Consider the following 21,051-nt stretch of genomic DNA (forward strand, 5'->3'; position numbering starts at 1 on the left):
GGGGTTCAATTTCTTCCTTAAAAATGGTGTTTTTCATAGTTTATAAAAATCAAGATTTTTTTGGTGTCCGGGGAAGAAAATTCCTTATGCCGGAGGCAAGGCAAGGCAAGGCAAATTTCAAATTTCAAATTTCAAATTTGAAATTTCAAATTTCAAATTTCAAATTTCAAATTTCAAATTGACACCAGAAAGAGATTCGGGGTTGAATTTCATCCTTAAAAATGGTGTTTTCATAGCTTTTAAAAATCAAGATTTTTTTGGTGTCCGGGGAAGAAAATTCCTGATGCCGGAGGCATGGCAAGGCAAGGCAAGGCAAGGCAAGGCAAATTTCAAATTTCAAATTTCAAATTTCAAATTTCAAATTTCAAATTTCAAATTTCAAATTTCAAATTTCAAATTTCAAATTTCAAATTTCAAATTTCAAATTTCAAATTTCAAATTTCAAATTTCAAATTTCAAATTGACACCAGAATGAGATTCGGGGTTGAATTTCATCCTTAAATTGGTGTTTTCATAGCTTTTAAAAATCAAGATTTTTTTCGTGTCCGGGGAAGAAAATTCCTGATGCCGGGGGTCAGGGACGTTTGTGCCCAGGAGGTGAAATTTTTTTTCCATCCAAATATAAAAACGGACACCAGAATGAGATTCAAGGTTGAATTTCATTCTTAAAAATGGTGTTTTTCATAGTTTATAAAAATCAAGATTTATTTTGTGTCCTAGAAAGTAAATTCCTGATGCCAGGGTCAGGGATTTTTGTGCCCAGGAGGTGAATATTTTTTTTGACCCAAATGTAAAAACAGATGCCAGAATTAGATTCAGGGTTGAATTTCGTCTTTCAAAATGGTGTTTTTCATAGCTTTTAAAAATCACGAAATTTTTAGTGTCCGGGGAAGAAAATTCCTAATGCCGGGGGTCAGGGACTTTTGTGCCAAGGAGCTGAAATTTTTTTTCCATCCAAATCTAAAAACGGACACCAGAATGAGATTCAGGGTTGAATTTCGTCCTTAAAAATGGTGTTTTCATAGCTTTTAAAAATCAAGATTTTTTTGGTGTCCGGGGAAGAAAATTCCTGATGCCGGAGGCAAGGCAAGGCAAGGCAAATTTCAAATTTCAAATTTCAAATTTCAAATTTCAAATTTCAAATTTCAAATTTCAAATTGACACCAGAATGAGGTTCGGGGTTGAATTTCGTCCTTAAAAATTGTGTTTTTCATAGTTTATAAAAATCAAGATTTATTTCGTGCCGAGGAGGTGAATATTTTTTTTCCATCCAAATCTAAAAACGGACACCAATTCAGGGTTGAATTTCATTCTTAAAAATGGTGTTTTTCATGGCTTTTAAAAATCAAGATTTATTTTGTGTCCGGGGAAGAAAATTCCTGATGCCGGGGTAAGGGATTTTTGTGCCCAGGAGGTGAAATTTTTTTTCCACCCAAATCTAAAAACGGACACCAGAATGAGATTCGGAGTTGAATTTCATTCTTAAAAATGGTGTTTTTCATACCTTTTAAAAATAAAGAATTTTTTGGTGTCCGAAGAAGAAAATTCCTGATGCCGGAGTCAGGGATTTTTGTGCCCAGGTAGTGAAATTATTTTACACCCAAATGTAAAAACGCACACCAGAATGAGATTCGGGGTTGAATTTCATTCTTAAAAATGGTGTTTTTCATAGTTTTAAAAATCAAGCATTTTTTGGTGTCCGGGGAAGAAAATTCCTGATTCCGGAGTCAGGGATTTTTGTGCCCAGGAGTTGAATGTTTTTTTTTACTCAAATCTAAAAATGGACACCAGAATGAGATTCGGGGTTGAATTTCGTCCTTAAAAATGGTGTTTTTCATAGTTTATGAAAATCAAGATTTATTTCGTGTCCGGGGAAGAAAATTCCTGATGCCGGGTCAGGGATTTTTGTGCCCAGGAGGTGAAATTTTTTTGTTGACTCAAATGTAAAACTGGACACCAGAATGAGATTCGGGGTTCAATTTCTTCCTTAAAAATGGTGTTTTTCATAGTTTATAAAAATCAAGATTTTTTTGGTGTCCGGGGAAGAAAATTCCTTATGCCGGAGGCAAGGCAAGGCAAGGCAAATTTCAAATTTCAAATTTCAAATTTCAAATTTGAAATTTCAAATTTCAAATTTCAAATTTCAAATTTCAAATTGACACCAGAAAGAGATTCGGGGTTGAATTTCATCCTTAAAAATGGTGTTTTCATAGCTTTTAAAAATCAAGATTTTTTTGGTGTCCGGGGAAGAAAATTCCTGATGCCGGAGGCATGGCAAGGCAAGGCAAGGCAAGGCAAGGCAAATTTCAATTTCAAATTTCAAATTTCAAATTTCAAATTTCAAATTTCAAATTTCAAATTTCAAATTTCAAATTTCAAATTTCAAATTTCAAATTTCAAATTTCAAATTTCAAATTTCAAATTTCAAATTTCAAATTTCAAATTTCAAATTTCAAATTTCAAATTTCAAATTTCAAATTTCAAATTTCAAATTTCAAATTTCAAATTTCAAATTTCAAATTGACACCAGAATGAGATTCGGGGTTGAATTTCATCCTTAAAAATGGTGTTTTCATAGCTTTTAAAAATCAAGATTTTTTTCGTGTCCGGGGAAGAAAATTCCTGATGCCGGGGGTCAGGGACGTTTGTGCCCAGGAGGTGAAATTTTTTTTCCATCCAAATATAAAAACGGACACCAGAATGAGATTCAAGGTTGAATTTCATTCTTAAAAATGGTGTTTTTCATAGTTTATAAAAATCAAGATTTATTTTGTGTCCTAGAAAGTAAATTCCTGATGCCAGGGTCAGGGATTTTTGTGCCCAGGAGGTGAATATTTTTTTTGACTCAAATGTAAAAACAGATGCCAGAATTAGATTCAGGGTTGAATTTCGTCTTTCAAAATGGTGTTTTTCATAGCTTTTAAAAATCACGAAATTTTTAGTGTCCGGGGAAGAAAATTCCTAATGCCGGGGGTCAGGGACTTTTGTGCCCAGGAGCTGAAATTTTTTTTCCATCCAAATCTAAAAACGGACACCAGAATGAGATTCAGGGTTGAATTTCGTCCTTAAAAATGGTGTTTTCATAGCTTTTAAAAATCAAGATTTTTTTGGTGTCCGGGGAAGAAAATTCCTGATGCCGGAGGCAAGGCAAGGCAAGGCAAATTTCAAATTTCAAATTTCAAATTTCAAATTTCAAATTTCAAATTTCAAATTTCAAATTGACACCAGAATGAGGTTCGGGGTTGAATTTCGTCCTTAAAAATGGTGTTTTTCATAGTTTATAAAAATCAAGATTTATTTCGTGCCGAGGAGGTGAATATTTTTTTTCCATCCAAATCTAAAAACGGACACCAATTCAGGGTTGAATTTCATTCTTAAAAATGGTGTTTTTCATGGCTTTTAAAAATCAAGATTTATTTTGTGTCCGGGGAAGAAAATTCCTGATGCCGGGGTAAGGGATTTTTGTGCCCAGGAGGTGAAATTTTTTTTCCACCCAAATCTAAAAACGGACACCAGAATGAGATTCGGAGTTGAATTTCATTCTTAAAAATGGTGTTTTTCATACCTTTTAAAAATAAAGAATTTTTTGGTGTCCGAAGAAGAAAATTCCTGATGCCGGAGTCAGGGATTTTTGTGCCCAGGTAGTGAAATTATTTTACACCCAAATGTAAAAACGCACACCAGAATGAGATTCGGGGTTGAATTTCATTCTTAAAAATGGTGTTTTTCATAGTTTTAAAAATCAAGCATTTTTTGGTGTCCGGGGAAGAAAATTCCAGATTCCGGAGTCAGGGATTTTTGTGCCCAGGAGTTGAATGTTTTTTTTTACTCAAATCTAAAAATGGACACCAGAATGAGATTCGGGGTTGAATTTCGTCCTTAAAAATGGTGTTTTTCATAGTTTATGAAAATCAAGATTTATTTCGTGTCCGGGGAAGAAAATTCCTGATGCCGGGTCAGGGATTTTTGTGCCCAGGAGGTGAAATTTTTTTGTTGACTCAAATGTAAAACTGGACACCAGAATGAGATTCGGGGTTCAATTTCTTCCTTTAAAATGGTGTTTTTCATAGTTTATAAAAATCAAGATTTTTTTGGTGTCTGGGGAAGAAAATTCCTGATGCCGGAGGCAAGGCAAGGCAAATTTCAAATTTCAAATTTCAAATTTCAAATTTCAAATTTCAAATTTCAAATTTCAAATTTCAAATTTCAAATTGACACCAGAAAGAGATTCGGGGTTGAATTTCATCCTTAAAAATGGTGTTTTCATTGCTTTTAAAAATCAAGATTTTTTTTCGTGTCCGGGGAAGAAAATTCCTGATGCCGGAGGCAAGGCAAGGCAAGGCAAGACAAGGCAAATTTCAAATTTCAAATTTCAAATTTCAAATTTCAAATTTCAAATTTCAAATTTCAAATTTCAAATTTCAAATTTCAAATTTCAAATTTCAAATTTCAAATTGACACCAGAATGAGATTCGGGGTTGAATTTCATCCTTAAAAATGGTGTTTTCATAGCTTTTAAAAATCAAGATTTTTTTCGTGTCCGGGGAAGAAAATTCCTGATGCCAGGGTCAGGGACTTTTGTGCCCAGGAGGTGAAATTTTTTTTCCATCCAAATATAAAAACGGACACCAGAATGAGATTCAAGGTTGAATTTCATTCTTAAAAATGGTGTTTTTCATAGTTTATAAAAATCAAGATTTATTTTGTGTCCGAGAAAGTAAATTCCTGATGCCAGGGTCAGGGATTTTTCTGCCCAGGAGGTGAATATTTTTTTTGACCCAAATGTAAAAACAGATGCCAGAATTAGATTCAGGGTTGAATTTCGTCCTTCAAAATGGTGTTTTTCATAGCTTTTAAAAATCAAGAAATTTTTAGTGTCCGGGGAAGAAAATTGCTGATGCCGGGGGTCAGGGACTTTTGTGCCCAGGAGGTGAAATTTTTTTTCCATCCAAATCTAAAAACGGACACCAGAATGAGATTCAGGGTTGAATTTCGTCCTTAAAAATGATGTTTTCATAGCTTTTAAAAATCAAGATTTTTTTGGTGTCCAGGGAAGAAAATTCCTGATGCCGGAGGCAAGAAAAGGCAAGGCAAATTTCAAATTTCAAATTTCAAATTTCAAATTAACACCAGAATGAGGTTCGGGGTTGAATTTCGTCCTTAAAAATGGTGTTTTTCATAGCTTTTAAAAATCAAGAATTTTTTGGTGTCCAGGGAAGAAAATTCCTGATGCCGGAGTCAGGGATTTTTGTGCCCAGGAGGAGAATGTTTTTTTTTTACTCAAATCTAAAAACGGACACCAGAATGAGATTCGGGGTTGAATTTGTTCCTTAAAAATGGTGTTTTTCATAGTTTATAAAAATCAAGATTTTTTTGGTGTCCGGGGAAGAAAATTCCTGATGCCGGAGGCAAGAAAAGGCAAGGCAAATTTCAAATTTCAAATTTCAAATTTCAAATTTCAAATTGACACCAGAATGAGGTTCGGGGTTGAATTTCGTCCTTAAAAATGGTGTTTTTCATAGTTTATAAAAATCAAGATTTATTTCGTGCCGAGGTGAATTTTTTTTTTTGACCCAAATGTAAAAACAGATGCCAGAATTAGATTCGGGGTTGAATTTCACTCTTAAAAATGGTGTTTTTCATAGCTTTTAAAAATCAAGAATTTTTTGGTGTCCGGGGAAGAAAATTCCTGATGCCGGAGTCAGGGATTTTTGTGCCCAGGAGTTGAATGTTTTTTTTTTACTCAAATCTAAAAATGGACACCAGAATGAGATTCGGGGTTGAATTTCGTCCTTAAAAATGGTGTTTTTCATAGTTTATAAAAATCAAGATTTTTTTGGTGTCCGGGGAAGAAAATTCCTGATGCCGGAGGCAAGGCAAGGCAAGGCAAGGCAAGGCAAGGCAAATTTCAAATTTCAAATTTCAAATTTCAAATTTCAAATTTCAAATTTCAAATTTCAAATTTCAAATTGACACCAGAATGAGGTTCGGGGTTGAATTTCGTCCTTAAAAATGGTGTTTTTCATAGTTTATAAAAATCAAGATTTATTTCGTGCCGAGGAGGTGAATATTTTTTTTGACCCAAATGTAAAAAGAGATGCCAGAATTAGATTCGGGCTTGAATTTAGTCCTTTAAAATGGTGTTTTTCATAGCTTTTAAAAATCAATAATTTTTTGGTGTCCGGGGAAGTAAATTCCTGATGCCAGGGTCAGGGATTTTTGTGCCCAGGAGGTGAAATTTTTTTTCCATCCAAATATAAAAACGGACACCAGAATGAGATTCAAGGTTGAATTTCATTCTTAAAAATGGTGTTTTTCATAGTTTATAAAAATCAAGATTTATTTTGTGTCCGAGAAAGTAAATTCCTGATGCCAGGATCAGGGATTTTTCTGCCCAGGAGGTGAATATTTTTTTTGACCCAAATGTAAAAACAGATGCCAGAATTAGATTCAGGTTTGAATTTCGTCCTTCAAAATGGTGTTTTTCATAGCTTTTAAAAATCAAGAAATTTTTAGTGTCCGGGGAAGAAAATTGCTGATGCCGGGGGTCAGGGACTTTTGTGCCCAGGAGGTGAAATTTTTTTTCCATCCAAATCTAAAAACGGACACCAGAATGAGATTCAGGGTTGAATTTCGTCCTTAAAAATGATGTTTTCATAGCTTTTAAAAATCAAGATTTTTTTGGTGTCCAGGGAAGAAAATTCCTGATGCCGGAGGCAAGAAAAGGCAAGGCAAATTTCAAATTTCAAATTTCAAATTTCAAATTTCAAATTAACACCAGAATGAGGTTCGGGGTTGAATTTCGTCCTTAAAAATGGTGTTTTTCATAGCTTTTAAAAATCAAGAATTTTTTGGTGTCCAGGGAAGAAAATTCCTGATGCCGGAGTCAGGGATTTTTGTGCCCAGGAGGAGAATGTTTTTTTTTTACTCAAATCTAAAAACGGACACCAGAATGAGATTCGGGGTTGAATTTGTTCCTTAAAAATGGTGTTTTTCATAGTTTATAAAAATCAAGATTTTTTTGGTGTCCGGGGAAGAAAATTCCTGATGCCGGAGGCAAGAAAAGGCAAGGCAAATTTCAAATTTCAAATTTCAAATTTCAAATTTCAAATTGACACCAGAATGAGGTTCGGGGTTGAATTTCGTCCTTAAAAATGGTGTTTTTCATAGTTTATAAAAATCAAGATTTATTTCGTGCCGAGGTGAATTTTTTTTTTTGACCCAAATGTAAAAACAGATGCCAGAATTAGATTCGGGGTTGAATTTCACTCTTAAAAATGGTGTTTTTCATAGCTTTTAAAAATCAAGAATTTTTTGGTGTCCGGGGAAGAAAATTCCTGATGCCGGAGTCAGGGATTTTTGTGCCCAGGAGTTGAATGTTTTTTTTTTACTCAAATCTAAAAATGGACACCAGAATGAGATTCGGGGTTGAATTTCGTCCTTAAAAATGGTGTTTTTCATAGTTTATAAAAATCAAGATTTTTTTGGTGTCCGGGGAAGAAAATTCCTGATGCCGGAGGCAAGGCAAGGCAAGGCAAATTTCAAATTTCAAATTTCAAATTTCAAATTTCAAATTTCAAATTTCAAATTTCAAATTTCAAATTTCAAATTGACACCAGAAAGAGATTCGGGGTTGAATTTCATCCTTAAAAATGGTGTTTTCATAGCTTTTAAAAATCAAGATTTTTTTGGTGTCCGGGGAAGAAAATTCCTGATGCCGGAGGCATGGCAAGGCAAGGCAAGGCAAGGCAAATTTCAAATTTCAAATTTCAAATTTCAAATTTCAAATTTCAAATTTCAAATTTCAAATTTCAAATTTCAAATTTCAAATTGACACCAGAATGAGATTCGGGGTTGAATTTCATCCTTAAAAATGGTGTTTTCATAGCTTTTAAAAATCAAGATTTTTTTCGTGTCCGGGGAAGAAAATTCCTGATGCCGGGGGTCAGGGACGTTTGTGCCCAGGAGGTGAAATTTTTTTTCCATCCAAATATAAAAACGGACACCAGAATGAGATTCAAGGTTGAATTTCATTCTTAAAAATGGTGTTTTTCATAGTTTATAAAAATCAAGATTTATTTTGTGTCCTAGAAAGTAAATTCCTGATGCCAGGGTCAGGGATTTTTGTGCCCAGGAGGTGAATATTTTTTTGGACCCAAATGTAAAAACAGATGCCAGAATTAGATTCAGGGTTGAATTTCGTCTTTCAAAATGGTGTTTTTCATAGCTTTTAAAAATCACGAAATTTTTAGTGTCCGGGGAAGAAAATTCCTAATGCCGGGGGTCAGGGACTTTTGTGCCCAGGAGCTGAAATTTTTTTTCCATCCAAATCTAAAAACGGACACCAGAATGAGATTCAGGGTTGAATTTCGTCCTTAAAAATGGTGTTTTCATAGCTTTTAAAAATCAAGATTTTTTTGGTGTCCGGGGAAGAAAATTCCTGATGCCGGAGGCAAGGCAAGGCAAGGCAAATTTCAAATTTCAAATTTCAAATTTCAAATTTCAAATTTCAAATTTCAAATTGACACCAGAATGAGGTTCGGGGTTGAATTTCGTCCTTAAAAATTGTGTTTTTCATAGTTTATAAAAATCAAGATTTATTTCGTGCCGAGGAGGTGAATATTTTTTTTCCATCCAAATCTAAAAACGGACACCAGAATGAGATTCAGGGTTGAATTTCATTCTTAAAAATGGTGTTTTTCATGGCTTTTAAAAATCAAGATTTATTTTGTGTCCGGGGAAGAAAATTCCTGATGCCGGGGTAAGGGATTTTTGTGCCCAGGAGGTGAAATTTTTTTCCCACCCAAATCTAAAAACGGACACCAGAATGAGATTCGGAGTTGAATTTCATTCTTAAAAATGGTGTTTTTCATAGCTTTTAAAAATAAAGAATTTTTTGGTGTCCGAAGAAGAAAATTCCTGATGCCGGAGTCAGGGATTTTTGTGCCCAGGTAGTGAAATTATTTTACACCCAAATGTAAAAACGCACACCAGAATGAGATTCGGGGTTGAATTTCATTCTTAAAAATGGTGTTTTTCATAGTTTTAAAAATCAAGCATTTTTTGGTGTCCGGGGAAGAAAATTCCTGATTCCGGAGTCAGGGATTTTTGTGCCCAGGAGTTGAATGTTTTTTTTTTTTACTCAAATCTAAAAATGGACACCAGAATGAGATTCGGGGTTGAATTTCGTCCTTAAAAATGGTGTTTTTCATAGTTTATGAAAATCAAGATTTATTTCGTATCCGGGGAAGAAAATTCCTGATGCCGGGTCAGGGATTTTTGTGCCCAGGAGGTGAAATTTTTTTGTTGACTCAAATGTAAAACTGGACACCAGAATGAGATTCGGGGTTCAATTTCTTCCTTAAAAATGGTGTTTTTCAAAGTTTATAAAAATCAAGATTTTTTTGGTGTCCGGGGAAGAAAATTCCTGATGCCGGAGGCAAGGTAAGGCAAGGCAAATTTCAAATTTCAAATTTCAAATATCAAATTTCAAATTTCAAATTTCAAATTTCAAATTTCAAATTTCAAATTTCAAATTTCAAATTTCAAATTTCAAATTTCAAATTTCAAATTTCAAATTGACAACAGAAAGAGATTCGGGCTTGAATTTCATCCTTAAAAATGGTGTTTTCATAGCTTTTAAAAATCAAGATTTTTTTGGTGTCCGGGGAAGAAAATTCCTGATGCCGGGGGTCAGGGACTTTTGTGCCCAGGAGGTGAAATTATTTTCCATCCAAATATAAAAACGGACACCAGAATGAGATTCAGGGTTGAATTTCTTTCTTAAAAATGGTGTTTTTCATAGTTTATAAAAATCAAGATTTTTTTGGTGTCCGTGGAAGAAACTTCCTGATGCCAGGGTCAGGGATTTTTGTGCCCAGGAGGTGAATATTTTTTTTGACCCAAATGTAAAAACGGATGGTAACAGACAACACATGTGTTTCACTTAGTGATGTGTTTCACTTAGTGGCGGAGAGGGCAAGTCAATGGTAACAGCCAATGCACGTGTAGGTCACTTAGAGATGGCAAGACCAACTCAATGGTAACAGACAACACATGTGTTTCACTTAGTGACGTGTTTCACTTAGTGGCGGAGAGGGCAAGTCAATGGTAACAGCCAATGGACGTGTAGGTCACTTAGAGATGGCAAGACCAACTCAATGGTAACAGACAACACATGTGTTTCACTTAGTGACGTGTTTCACTTAGTGGCGGAGAGGGCAAGTCAATGGTAACAGCCAATGCACGTGTAGGACACTTAGAGATGGCAAGACCAACTCAATGGTAACAGACAACACATGTGTTTCACTTAGTGACGTGTTTCACTTAGTGGCGGAGAGGGCAAGTCAATGGTAACAGCCAATGCACGTGTAGGTCACTTAGAGATGGCAAGACCAACTCAATGGTAACAGACAACACATGTGTTTCACTTAGTGACGTGTTTCACTTAGTGGCAGAGAGGGCAAGTCAATGGTAACAGCCAATGCACGTGTAGGTCACTTAGAGATGGCAAGACCAACTCAATGGTAACAGACAACACATGTGTTTCACTTAGTGACGTGTTTCACTTAGTGGCGGAGAGGGCAAGTCAATGGTAACAGCCAATGCACGTGTGGGTCACTTAGAGATGGCAAGACCAACTCAATGGTAACAGACAACACATGTGTTTCACTTAGTGACGTGTTTCACTTAGTGGCGGAGAGGGCAAGTCAATGGTAACAGCCAATTCACGTGTAGGTCACTTAGAGATGGCAAGACCAACTCAATGGTAACAGACAACACATGTGTTTCACTTAGTGACGTGTTTCACTTAGTGGCGGAGAGGGCAAGTCAATGGTAACAGCCAATGCACGTGTAGGTCACTTAGAGATGGCAAGACCAACTCAATGGTAACAGACAACACATGTGTTTCACTAAGTGACGTGTTTCACTTAGTGGCGGAGAGGGCAAGTCAATGGTAACAGCCAATGCACGTGTAGGTCACTCAGAGATGGCAAGACCAACTCAATGGTAACAGACAACACATGTGTTTCACTTAGTGACGTGTTTCACTTAGTGGCGGAGAGGGCAAGTCAATGGTAACAGCCAATGCACGTGTAGGTCACTTAGAGATGGCAAGACCAACTCAATGGTAACAGACAACACATGTGTTTCACTTAGTGACGTGTTTCACTTAGTGGCGGAGAGGGCAAGTCAATGGTAACAGCCAATGCACGTGTAGGTCACTTAGAGATGGCAAGACCAACTCAATGGTAACAGACAACACATGTGTTTCACTTAGTGACGTGTTTCACTTAGTGGCGGAGAGGGCAAGTCAATGGTAACAGCCAATGCACGTGTAGGTCACTTAGAGATGGCAAGACCAACTCAATGGTAACAGACAACACATGTGTTTCACTTAGTGACGTGTTTCACTTAGTGGCAGAGAGGGCAAGTCAATGGTAACAGCCAATGGACGTGTAGGTCACTTAGAGATGGCAAGACCAACTCAATGGTAACAGACAACACATGTGTTTCACTTAGTGACGTGTTTCACTTAGTGGCGGAGAGGGCAAGTCAATGGTAACAGCCAATTCACGTGTAGGTCACTTAGAGGTGGCAAGACCAACTCAATGGTAACAGACAACACATGTGTTTCACTTAGTGACGTGTTTCACTTAGTGGCGGAGAGGGCAAGTCAATGGTAACAGCCAATGAACGTGTGGGTCACTTAGAGGTGGCAAGACCAACTCAATGGTAACAGACAACACATGTGTTTCACTTAGTGACGTGTTTCACTTAGTGGCGGAGAGGGCAAGTCAATGGTAACAGCCAATGCACGTGTGGGTCACTTAGAGGTGGCAAGACCAACTCAATGGTAACAGACAACACATGTGTTTCACTTAGTGACATGTTTCACTTAGTGGCAGAGAGGGCAAGTCAATGGTAACAGCCAATGCACGTGTGGGTCACTTAGAGATGGCAAGACCAACTCAATGGTAACAGACAACACATGTGTTTCACTTAGTGACGTGTTTCACTTAGTGGCGGAGAGGGCAAGTCAATGGTAACAGCCAATGCACGTGTAGGTCACTCAGAGATGGCAAGACCAACTCAATGGTAACAGACAACACATGTGTTTCACTTAGTGACGTGTTTCACTTAGTGGCGGAGAGGGCAAGTCAATGGTAACAGCCAATGCACGTGTAGGTCACTTAGAGATGGCAAGACCAACTCAATGGTAACAGACAACACATGTGTTTCACTTAGTGACGTGTTTCACTTAGTGGCGGAGAGGGCAAGTCAATGGTAACAGCCAATGCACGTGTAGGTCACTTAGAGATGGCAAGACCAACTCAATGGTAACAGACAACACATGTGTTTCACTTAGTGACGTGTTTCACTTAGTGGCGGAGAGGGCAAGTCAATGGTAACAGCCAATGCACGTGTAGGTCACTTAGAGATGGCAAGACCAACTCAATGGTAACAGACAACACATGTGTTTCACTTAGTGACGTGTTTCACTTAGTGGCAGAGAGGGCAAGTCAATGGTAACAGCCAATGGACGTGTAGGTCACTTAGAGATGGCAAGACCAACTCAATGGTAACAGACAACACATGTGTTTCACTTAGTGACGTGTTTCACTTAGTGGCGGAGAGGGCAAGTCAATGGTAACAGCCAATGCACGTGTAGGTCACTTAGAGATGGCAAGACCAACTCAATGGTAACAGACAACACATGTGTTTCACTTAGTGACGTGTTTCACTTAGTGGCGGAGAGGGCAAGTCAATGGTAACAGCCAATGCACGTGTAGGTCACTTAGAGATGGCAAGACCAACTCAATGGTAACAGACAACACATGTGTTTCACTTAGTGACGTGTTTCACTTAGTGGCGGAGAGGGCAAGTCAATGGTAACAGCCAATGCACGTGTAGGTCACTTAGAGATGGCAAGACCAACTCAATGGTAACAGACAACACATGTGTTTCACTTAGTGACATGTTTCACTTAGTGGCGGAGAGGGCAAGTCAATGGTAACAGCCAATGCACGTGTAGGTCACTTAGAGATGGCAAGACCAACTGAATGGTAACAGACAACACATGTGTTTCACTTAGTGACGTGTTTCACTTAGTGGCGGAGAGGGCAAGTCAATGGTAACAGCCAATGCACGTGTAGGTCACTTAGAGATGGCAAGACCAACTCAATGGTAACAGACAACACATGTGTTTCACTTAGTGACGTGTTTCACTTAGTGGCGGAGAGGGCAAGTCAATGGTAACAGCCAATGCACGTGTAGGACACTTAGAGATGGCAAGACCAACTCAATGGTAACAGACAACACATGTGTTTCACTTAGTGACGTGTTTCACTTAGTGGCGGAGAGGGCAAGTCAATAGTAACAGCCAATGCACGTGTAGGTCACTTAGAGATGGCAAGACCAACTCAATGGTAACAGACAACACATGTGTTTCACTTAGTGACGTGTTTCACTTAGTGGCGGAGAGGGTAAGTCAATGTTAACAGCCAATGCACGTGTAGGTCACTTAGAGATGGCAAGACCAACTCAATGGTAACAGACAACACATGTGTTTCACTTAGTGACGTGTTTCACTTAGTGGCGGAGAGGGCAAGTCAATGGTAACAGCCAATGCACGTGTAGGTCACTTAGAGATGGCAAGACCAACTCAATGGTAACAGACAACACATGTGTTTCACTTAGTGACGTGTTTCACTTAGTGGCGGAGAGGGCAAGTCAATGGTAACAGCCAATGCACGTGTAGGTCACTTAGAGATGGCAAGACCAACTCAATGGTAACAGACAACACATGTGTTTCACTTAGTGACGTGTTTCACTTAGTGGCGGAGAGGGCAAGTCAATGGTAACAGCCAATGCACGTGTAGGTCACTTAGAGATGGCAAGACCAACTCAATGGTAACAGACAACACATGTGTTTCACTTAGTGACGTGTTTCACTTAGTGGCGGAGAGGGCAAGTCAATGGTAACAGCCAATGCACGTGTAGGTCACTTAGAGATGGCAAGACCAACTCAATGGTAACAGACAACACATGTGTTTCACTTAGTGACGTGTTTCACTTAGTGGCGGAGAGGGCAAGTCAATGGTAACAGCCAATGCACGTGTAGGTCACTTAGAGATGGCAAGACCAACTCAATGGTAACAGACAACACATGTGTTTCACTTAGTGACGTGTTTCACTTAGTGGCGGAGAGGGCAAGTCAATGGTAACAGCCAATGCACGTGTAGGTCACTTAGAGATGGCAAGACCAACTCAATGGTAACAGACAACACATGTGTTTCACTTAGTGACATGTTTCACTTAGTGGCGGAGAGGGCAAGTCAATGGTAACAGCCAATGCACGTGTAGGTCACTTAGAGATGGCAAGACCAACTGAATGGTAACAGACAACACATGTGTTTCACTTAGTGACGTGTTTCACTTAGTGGCGGAGAGGGCAAGTCAATGGTAACAGCCAATGCACGTGTAGGTCACTTAGAGATGGCAAGACCAACTCAATGGTAACAGACAACACATGTGTTTCACTTAGTGACGTGTTTCACTTAGTGGCGGAGAGGGCAAGTCAATGGTAACAGCCAATGCACGTGTAGGACACTTAGAGATGGCAAGACCAACTCAATGGTAACAGACAACACATGTGTTTCACTTAGTGACGTGTTTCACTTAGTGGCGGAGAGGGCAAGTCAATAGTAACAGCCAATGCACGTGTAGGTCACTTAGAGATGGCAAGACCAACTCAATGGTAACAGACAACACATGTGTTTCACTTAGTGACGTGTTTCACTTAGTGGCGGAGAGGGTAAGTCAATGTTAACAGCCAATGCACGTGTAGGTCACTTAGAGATGGCAAGACCAACTCAATGGTAACAGACAACACATGTGTTTCACTTAGTGACGTGTTTCACTTAGTGGCGGAGAGGGCAAGTCAATGGTAACAGCCAATGCACGTGTAGGTCACTTAGAGATGGCAAGACCAACTCAATGGTAACAGACAACACATGTGTTTCACTTAGTGACGTGTTTCACTTAGTGGCGGAGAGGGCAAGTCAATGGTAACAGCCAATGCACGTGTAGGTCACTTAGAGATGGCAAGACCAACTCAATGGTAACAGACAACACATGTGTTTCACTTAGTGACGTGTTTCACTTAGTGGCGGAGAGGGCAAGTCAATGGTAACAGCCAATGCACGTGTAGGTCACTTAGAGATGGCAAGACCAACTCAATGGTAACAGACAACACATGTGTTTCACTTAGTGACGTGTTTCACTTAGTGGCGGAGAGGGCAAGTCAATGGTAACAGCCAATGCACGTGTAGGTCACTTAGAGATGGCAAGACCAACTCAATGGTAACAGACAACACATGTGTTTCACTTAGTGACGTGTTTCACTTAGTGGCGGAGAGGGCAAGTCAATGGTAACAGCCAATGCACGTGTAGGTCACTTAGAGATGGCAAGACCAACTCAATGGTAACAGACAACACATGTGTTTCACTTAGTGACGTGTTTCACTTAGTGGCGGAGAGGGCAAGTCAATGGTAACAGCCAATGCACGTGTAGGTCACTTAGAGATGGCAAGACCAACTCAATGGTAACAGACAACACATGTGTTTCACTTAGTGATGTGTTTCACTTAGTGGCGGAGAGGGCAAGTCAATGGTAACAGCCAATGGACGTGTAGGTCACTTAGAGATGGCAAGACCAACTCAATGGTAACAGACAACACATGTGTTTCACTTAGTGACGTGTTTCACTTAGTGGCGGAGAGGGCAAGTCAATGGTAACAGCCAATGCACGTGTAGGTCACTTAGAGATGGCAAGACCAACTCAATGGTAACAGACAACACATGTGTTTCACTTAGTGACGTGTTTCACTTAGTGGCGGAGAGGGCAAGTCAATGGTAACAGCCAATGCACGTGTAGGTCACTTAGAGATGGCAAGACCAACTCAATGGTAACAGACAACACATGTGCTTCACTTAGTGACGTGTTTCACTTAGTGGCGGAGAGGGCAAGTCAATGGTAACAGCCAATGCACGTGTAGGTCACTTAGAGATGGCAAGACCAACTCAATGGTAACAGACAACACATGTGTTTCACTTAGTGACGTGTTTCACTTAGTGGCGGAGAGGGCAAGTCAATGGTAACAGCCAATGCACGTGTAGGTCACTTAGAGATGGCAAGACCAACTCAATGGTAACAGACAACACATGTGTTTCACTTAGTGACGTGTTTCACTTAGTGGCGGAGAGGGCAAGTCAATGGTAACAGCCAATGCACGTGTAGGTCACTTAGAGATGGCAAGACCAACTCAATGGTAACAGACAACACATGTGTTTCACTTAGTGACGTGTTTCACTTAGTGGCGGAGAGGGCAAGTCAATGGTAACAGCCAATGCACGTGTAGGACACTTAGAGATAGCAAGACCAACTCAATGGTAACAGACAACACATGTGTTTCACTTAGTGACGTGTTTCACTTAGTGGCGGAGAGGGCAAGTCAATAGTAACAGCCAATGCACGTGTAGGTCACTTAGAGATGGCAAGACCAACTCAATGGTAACAGACAACACATGTGTTTCACTTAGTGATGTGTTTCACTTAGTGGCGGAGAGGGTAAGTCAATGTTAACAGCCAATGCACGTGTAGGTCACTTAGAGATGGCAAGACCAACTCAATGGTAACAGACAACACATGTGTTTCACTTAGTGATGTGTTTCACTTAGTGGCGGAGAGGGCAAGTCAATGGTAACAGCCAATGCACGTGTAGGTCACTTAGAGATGGCAAGACCAACTCAATGGTAACAGACAACACATGTGTTTCACTTAGTGACGTGTTTCACTTAGTGGCGGAGAGGGCAAGTCAATGGTAACAGCCAATGCACGTGTAGGTCACTTAGAGATGGCAAGACCAACTCAATGGTAACAGACAACACATGTGTTTCACTTAGTGACGTGTTTCACTTAGTGGCGGAGAGGGCAAGTGAATGGTAACAGCCAATGCACGTGTAGGTCACTTAGAGATGGCAAGACCAACTCAATGGTAACAGACAACACATGTGTTTCACTTAGTGACGTGTTTCACTTAGTGGCGGAGAGGGCAAGTCAATGGTAACAGCCAATGCACGTGTAGGTCACTTAGAGATGGCAAGACCAACTCAATGGTAACAGACAACACATGTGTTTCACTTAGTGACGTGTTTCACTTAGTGGCGGAGAGGGCAAGTCAATGGTAACAGCCAATGCACGTGTAGGTCACTTAGAGATGGCAAGACCAACTCAATGGTAACAGACAACACATGTGTTTCACTTAGTGACGTGTTTCACTTAGTGGCGGAGAGGGCAAGTCAATGGTAACAGCCAATGCACGTGTAGGTCACTTAGAGATGGCAAGACCAACTCAATGGTAACAGACAACACATGTGTTTCACTTAGTGACGTGTTTCACTTAGTGGCGGAGAGGGCAAGTCAATGGTAACAGCCAATGCACGTGTAGGTCACTTAGAGATGGCAAGACCAACTCAATGGTAACAGACAACACATGTGTTTCACTTAGTGACGTGTTTCACTTAGTGGCGGAGAGGGCAAGTCAATGGTAACAGCCAATGCACGTGTAGGTCACTTAGAGATGGCAAGACCAACTCAATGGTAACAGACAACACATGTGTTTCACTTAGTGACGTGTTTCACTTAGTGGCGGAGAGGGCAAGTCAATGGTAACAGCCAATGCACGTGTAGGTCACTTAGAGATGGCAAGACCAACTCAATGGTAACAGACAACACATGTGTTTCACTTAGTGACGTGTTTCACTTAGTGGCGGAGAGGGCAAGTCAATGGTAACAGCCAATGCACGTGTAGGTCACTTAGAGATGGCAAGACCAACTCAATGGTAACAGACAACACATGTGTTTCACTTAGTGACGTGTTTCACTTAGTGACGTGTTTCACTTAGTGGCGGAGAGGGCAAGTCAATGGTAACAGCCAATGCACGTGTAGGTCACTTAGAGATGGCAAGACCAACTCAATGGTAACAGACAACACATGTGTTTCACTTAGTGACGTGTTTCACTTAGTGGCGGAGAGGGCAAGTCAATGGTAACAGCCAATGCACGTGTAGGTCACTTAGAGATGGCAAGACCAACTCAATGGTAACAGACAACACATGTGTTTCACTTAGTGACGTGTTTCACTTAGTGGCGGAGAGGGCAAGTCAATGGTAACAGCCAATGCACGTGTAGGTCACTTAGAGATGGCAAGACCAACTCAATGGTAACAGACAACACATGTGTTTCAGTTAGTGACGTGTTTCACTTAGTGGCGGAGAGGGCAAGTGAATGGTAACAGCCAATGCACGTGTAGGTCACTTAGAGATGGCAAGACCAACTCAATGGTAACAGACAACACATGTGTTTCACTTAGTGACGTGTTTCACTTAGTGGCGGAGAGGGCAAGTCAATGGTAACAGCCAATGCACGTGTAGGTCACTTAGAGATGGCAAGACCAACTCAATGGTAACAGACAACACATGTGTTTCACTTAGTGACGTGTTTCACTTAGTGGCGGAGAGGGCAAGTCAATGGTAACAGCCAATGCACGTGTAGGTCACTTAGAGATGGCAAGACCAACTCAATGGTAACAGACAACACATGTGTTTCACTTAGTGACGTGTTTCACTTAGTGGCGGAGAGGGCAAGTCAATGGTAACAGCCAATGCACGTGTAGGTCACTTAGAGGTGGCAAGACCAACTCAATGGTAACAGACAACACATGTGTTTCACTTAGTGACGTGTTTCACTTAGTGGCGGAGAGGGCAAGTCAATGGTAACAGCCAATGCACGTGTAGGTCACTTAGAGATGGCAAGACCAACTCAATGGTAACAGACAACACATGTGTTTCACTTAGTGACGTGTTTCACTTAGTGGCGGAGAGGGCAAGTCAATGGTAACAGCCAATGCACGTGTAGGTCACTTAGAGATGGCAAGACCAACTCAATGGTAACAGACAACACATGTGTTTCACTTAGTGACGTGTTTCACTTAGTGGCGGAGAGGGCAAGTCAATGGTAACAGCCAATGCACGTGTAGGTCACTTAGAGGTGGCAAGACCAACTCAATGGTAACAGACAACACATGTGTTTCACTTAGTGACGTGTTTCACTTAGTGGCGGAGAGGGCAAGTCAATGGTAACAGCCAATGCACGTGTAGGTCACTTAGAGATGGCAAGACCAACTCAATGGTAACAGACAACACATGTGTTTCACTTAGTGACGTGTTTCACTTAGTGGCGGAGAGGGCAAGTCAATGGTAACAGCCAATGCACGTGTAGGTCACTTAGAGGTGGCAAGACCAACTCAATGGTCATTGCTTCAGATGTACCAGAATCAAAAGCGGGTCAGTGGAGGCAACAGGAGACTTGAGTCTTTGCAGAGTCTGGCTTGCAATTTTGCTAATTTCTCCCAGTCGCAGGTGCATTCACTGATCTAGTCGGTGTGGCCCAGGTAGAAGGGTGGGGCCAGTCCTATAAAAGCCTGCTGGCTGAGCTGAGCGTTTCAGTCTTTTGGAACCAGCCTTGGGGGAAAGAAGTACTGCTGGATGGTGGCCTGTCCTGCAGGCTGTTAAAAGGATAAGTAGTCAATGGGGAATTTGGGGTGTCTTTCTTTCTTTCCCAGTTTCACTGAGGTTCAGGCTTTTTCCTTTTAATGTGATGGGGATGGAAATTGAATGTGTTTGGGAGCCAACTAAAAGCTGTAACAGGCAGTGGGAAATAACTGTATTTCTTACTGCCTGTTGCAGCTTTTAGTTGGCTCCCAAACATACTCAATTGCCACTCTAAATATTGCAGTTTGGGTGGGAAATAGCAGGATATGGACCTTTTGAAATGTCTTCCCACAGCCCAGGTCCAGAGTTTTGCAGTCTACTGCAAAGGGCCCTTTAGCTTGCCTGCCAGGTGGTGCTTGTGGGCCCCACTTTCCAGGTATTTAGAGACAAGGTAGGAACGCATCTCTTTTGCCGAGCTTTTGATTTCTGAACAATTCTCTTGTGTAATTTTAAGAGCAATTTTAATTGCATTATTTATAGATTACCTGTTAGTATTTTTTGAGGCACTTAGATGGTAGAAGAAACAAAAGCTGGATAGACATAAAGCAACTTAGAAATGTACAAATGTAAAACTAGAAATAGCTCTAAACATAGGTTATACCTTAAACCTTAGTCTACTAAGCAATAGGAATAAACTTAACCTAAACTTTTAAAATTGCTAAGGTTAATTGCTGCCCACAGTTATAACATAAAAAAAACCCAGAAATGTAACCATCACTGTGCCTGCAGCACCAGTACTTTTGTTTTTTTAAATCATCAAGGTGCCTACCATGATAAAAAAAAATACCAATTGAAAATTGGAGCAATGTTATGCCATTGAAATTAGTTCAAATTAAGCTTTGGGAATAAGTTTCAGATCGAAGCTCGGTCAAAGAGATGTACAATTATCCTATTCTCAAATCCTCTGAGGGTTGGGCAAAGAGGAGAGATTTAGAAAGACCTCCAGGGTCCATCTCAGCAACAAAATCCAAAACAAAGAGATAGGACAAGGTAGTTGAGTAGCTTTGCGGCAAGCTAGTGGGCTGGTGAAACGCAGAATTGTTCCAATAGTTTGGGTCCTATTCAGTTCACACTCTTTTTTCTGAGCATAGATAGGGTCAACTTCAGTAGCTGTTTTGTATTAAGCAATTTAGCAATTTCCATTTAGCACTCTTTGGGGACAAGAAGCAGTCTGTAACCACCTGTTTCTCCCTCTTTCTAGAATTAGCCTGCTCGATGGATGGACGTAGAGCCCTTCTGCAAAGACCGTTCATCAGCCTGCCTTTTGGAGAAGAGAGATACCAAGAAGATCACGTTTGCCTTTGTGTGGCGGGACAGTGAGAGCTTGGAGTTTACAGGTAAGGAGCGGGTGATTTGAGTCACATTTCTTAATGGGCACTGTTTTTTACTTAAGCTTTTTTTGTCCTTTTTTGCAGAGTAAACGTATTCAGCTCA

At 40.1% G+C, this 21,051-nt stretch overlaps 1 protein-coding gene across 1 annotated transcript in view; it reads left to right on the forward strand.

Moving 5' to 3' along the window:
• Positions 1-20,836: 20,836 nt before the first annotated feature.
• The window catches only part of LOC310643453 (E3 ubiquitin-protein ligase UBR3-like), a gene marked incomplete at its 5' end in the record, with an annotated part of 115,922 nt that continues 115,707 nt past the window's right edge, over positions 20,837-21,051 (forward strand). The window contains one exon of the mRNA XM_083367884.1: positions 20,837-20,954. Coding sequence (XP_083224010.1) covers positions 20,837-20,954 — 118 coding nt within the window. The remainder of the gene's footprint in view (positions 20,955-21,051) is intronic.

Source organism: Vipera ursinii, assembly GCF_947247035.1.
Source record: "Vipera ursinii genome assembly, chromosome: 1".
Classification (NCBI taxonomy): Eukaryota; Metazoa; Chordata; class Lepidosauria; order Squamata; family Viperidae; genus Vipera; species Vipera ursinii.